Here is a 2,439-nt window from a genome sequence, read left to right on the forward strand (position 1 = left end):
TCTTTTAGACAAGTCAGACTTCTCATATCCAAAATTGCTCTGCACTTGTCAGGGTTAGCCTCAATTTCCCTTTGTGTGAGCATGAATTCCAAAAATTTTCTTGCTTCTACCGTGAAGGTACACTTTGTGGGATTCAACCTCATCCCATGCTTTCTTATGATGCTAAAGACTTGTGAGAGATTTGTCTCGTCCTTGGTTTTTATCAACATGTCGTCCACATATACCTCCATTAAGTTTCCAAGGTGGGGGTGCGAACATCTTGTACATCAACCTTTGATATGTGGCACCTGCATTTTTTAATCCAAATGGAATGATCACGTAACAGTAATTTGCTCTAGGTGTGATGAACAATGTCTTCTCCTAGTCCGACTTGTACATCAGGATTTGATTGTTTCCTGAGTACGCATCCATGAAGGATAAGTATTGCTATCCTGAAGAGGAATCCACCAAAGCATTGATATTGGGGAGGAGATATGGATCCTTTGGGCAGGCTTTGTTGAGGTCGGTATAATCGACACACATCCTCCATTTTCCATTTTGCTTTTTTACCAACACCACATTTGCTAACCATGTTGGATACTTGACTTCCCTGACGAATTCAGCTTCTAGTAGTGCTTGAACTTGCTCTTTGACCACTTGAGCTCGTTCTGGTCCGAGCTTGCGCCTTCTTTGTTGGACAGGTCGAGAACTGGAATACACTGCCAATTTGTGCATCATGAGTCCGGGGTCTATTCCGGGCATGTCAACGGCCTTCCAAGCGAAGAGGTTGGAATTCTCCTGCAGGAGTTTTACAAGTTCTTTCTTCAAATCTATCCTTATATTTACTCCTATGTTGGTATTTTTTCTGACTTCCTCTCCGATTTGGACTTCTCCCGTCTTCCCTCCAAGCTGTGGTCGTAGTTCGCCTCTTCCTCGGACTCCTCCGAGCTCAATCAAATTGACTTCTTTACATTTACCTCAAAGATTCAAGCTTTCATTGTAACATTTTCTTGCCAGCCTTTGATCCCCCTTAATGGTAGCAATTCCGTCCTGGGTTGGAAATTTCATGCAGAGGTGAGGAGTGGAGACAACGGCTCCTAGTCGATTTAAGGTTGTCCTGCCAATTAGGACATCGTAGGCCGAAGCTACATCCACAACAATGTAGTCGATGTTTAAGGTTTTGGATTTCAATCCTTTTCCAAAAGTAGTATATAAGGAAATGAAGCCTAATGGCCTAATCGGTGTATCCCCCAGCCCGAAAAGAGTATCCGGGTAGGATTTTAGTTCCTTTTCTTCCAGCCCTAACTTGTCGAATCCAGGCTTAAACAGTATGTCGGCTGAGCTTCCTTGGTCCACCAAGGTCCTATGTAAATTTGCATTAGTAAGTATCATAGTGATTACAACGGGGTCATCATGTTCGAGCACAATTCCTTGCGCCTCTTTTGCGAAAGAGATAGTTGGGAGATTGGGTGTCTCTTCTTCAACGTGATAGACTTCTTTTAAGTACCTCTTTCGAGACGGCTTGGTTATTTCTCCCCTAGCGAATCCTCTTGTTATCATGTGGACATGTCACTCTAGAGTTTGTGGGGGCTGACCTCTTCGACTGACTTCTTCGTCATCTCTCTTCCTCTTTCCATGGCCGTCCGACCTTTCCATGAGAATCTATCTAACCGACCCTTCCTGGCCAGTTTTTCTATCACATTTTTTAAGTCATAACAGTCATTTGTAGAGTGCTTAAACAGCTTTTGGTACTCGCAATACTCACTACGGCTTCCACCCCTTTTATTTTTATCGGACTCGAGGGGGAACTTCTCGATATGACAAATTTCCCTGTAGATATCCACGAGAGAAACTCGTAGCGGGGTGTAGTTGTGATACCTCCTAGGTTTCTTCGAGCCAAATTCTTTTTTTTCTTGGGCTCCTTTTCCTTTTCTTTTTCAGCTCGCTCTTGTACATCGTTCAAAAAAGTCGGATGTCTTTTTGAGATAGACTGGGAAAAAGGGCCTTCTCGGAGACCATTGACCAATCCTATTATTATTGCCTCTGTGGGTAAATCCTAGATTTCTAAACATGCCTTGTTGAATCTCTCCACTCTAAGGGATTCACCGACTTCCTATTTGACTCCAAGTAGGCTGGGTGCATGCTTGACCTTGTCCTTTTGGATTGAGAATCATGTGAGGAATTTCCACGCAAGGTCGTCAAAACTAGTGACCGACCTAGGTGGCAGGCTGTCAAACCACTTCATGAACGACTTCGTTAGGGTTGTCAGGAAGGCCTTGCAGTGAGTCGCATCTGATGTGTCGGCCAAGTACATCTGACTTTTGAAGTTACTTAAGTGGTGCCTCGGGTTGGTCGTCCCGTCATAAAGACTCATGTCTGGGCTTTTGAAGTTTCTAGGAACTCTAGCCCGTATGACGTCTTTAGTGAAAGGATCTTCCCCTCCCAGTGGGGTGTCTGGCC

General features: G+C 44.2%; 1 protein-coding gene across 1 annotated transcript; it reads right to left on the reverse strand.

Annotated features, from left to right (window-relative positions):
- Nucleotides 1–229: 229 nt before the first annotated feature.
- Nucleotides 230–1,539, reverse strand: LOC107627394 (uncharacterized). The gene is made up of 3 exons (XM_016330229.1): nucleotides 994–1,539; nucleotides 569–777; nucleotides 230–287 (listed from the first exon to the last, which is right to left on the reverse strand). The coding sequence occupies exons 1-3, from the start codon at nucleotides 1,537–1,539 to the stop codon at nucleotides 230–232; spliced, it is 813 nt and encodes a 270-aa protein (XP_016185715.1).
- Nucleotides 1,540–2,439: the final 900 nt, after the last annotated feature.

The sequence above is a fragment of the Arachis ipaensis genome, chromosome B2 (genome assembly GCF_059453495.1).
Source record: "Arachis ipaensis isolate K30076 ecotype BB chromosome B2, ASM5945349v1, whole genome shotgun sequence".
NCBI classification, from domain to species: Eukaryota; Viridiplantae; Streptophyta; class Magnoliopsida; order Fabales; family Fabaceae; genus Arachis; species Arachis ipaensis.

Coding starts and splice junctions, on each gene's coding strand:
- LOC107627394 (XM_016330229.1), bottom strand. CDS start 1,539: ATGATAACAAGAGGATTCGCTAGGGGAGAAATAACCAAGCCGTCTCGA. Junction 778..993: donor TTAAGGGGGATCAAAGGCTG/GCAAGAAAATGT, acceptor AAACTCCTGCAG/GAGAATTCCAACCTCTTCGC. Junction 288..568: donor GAAGTCAAGTATCCAACATG/GTTAGCAAATGT, acceptor TAAAAAATGCAG/GTGCCACATATCAAAGGTTG.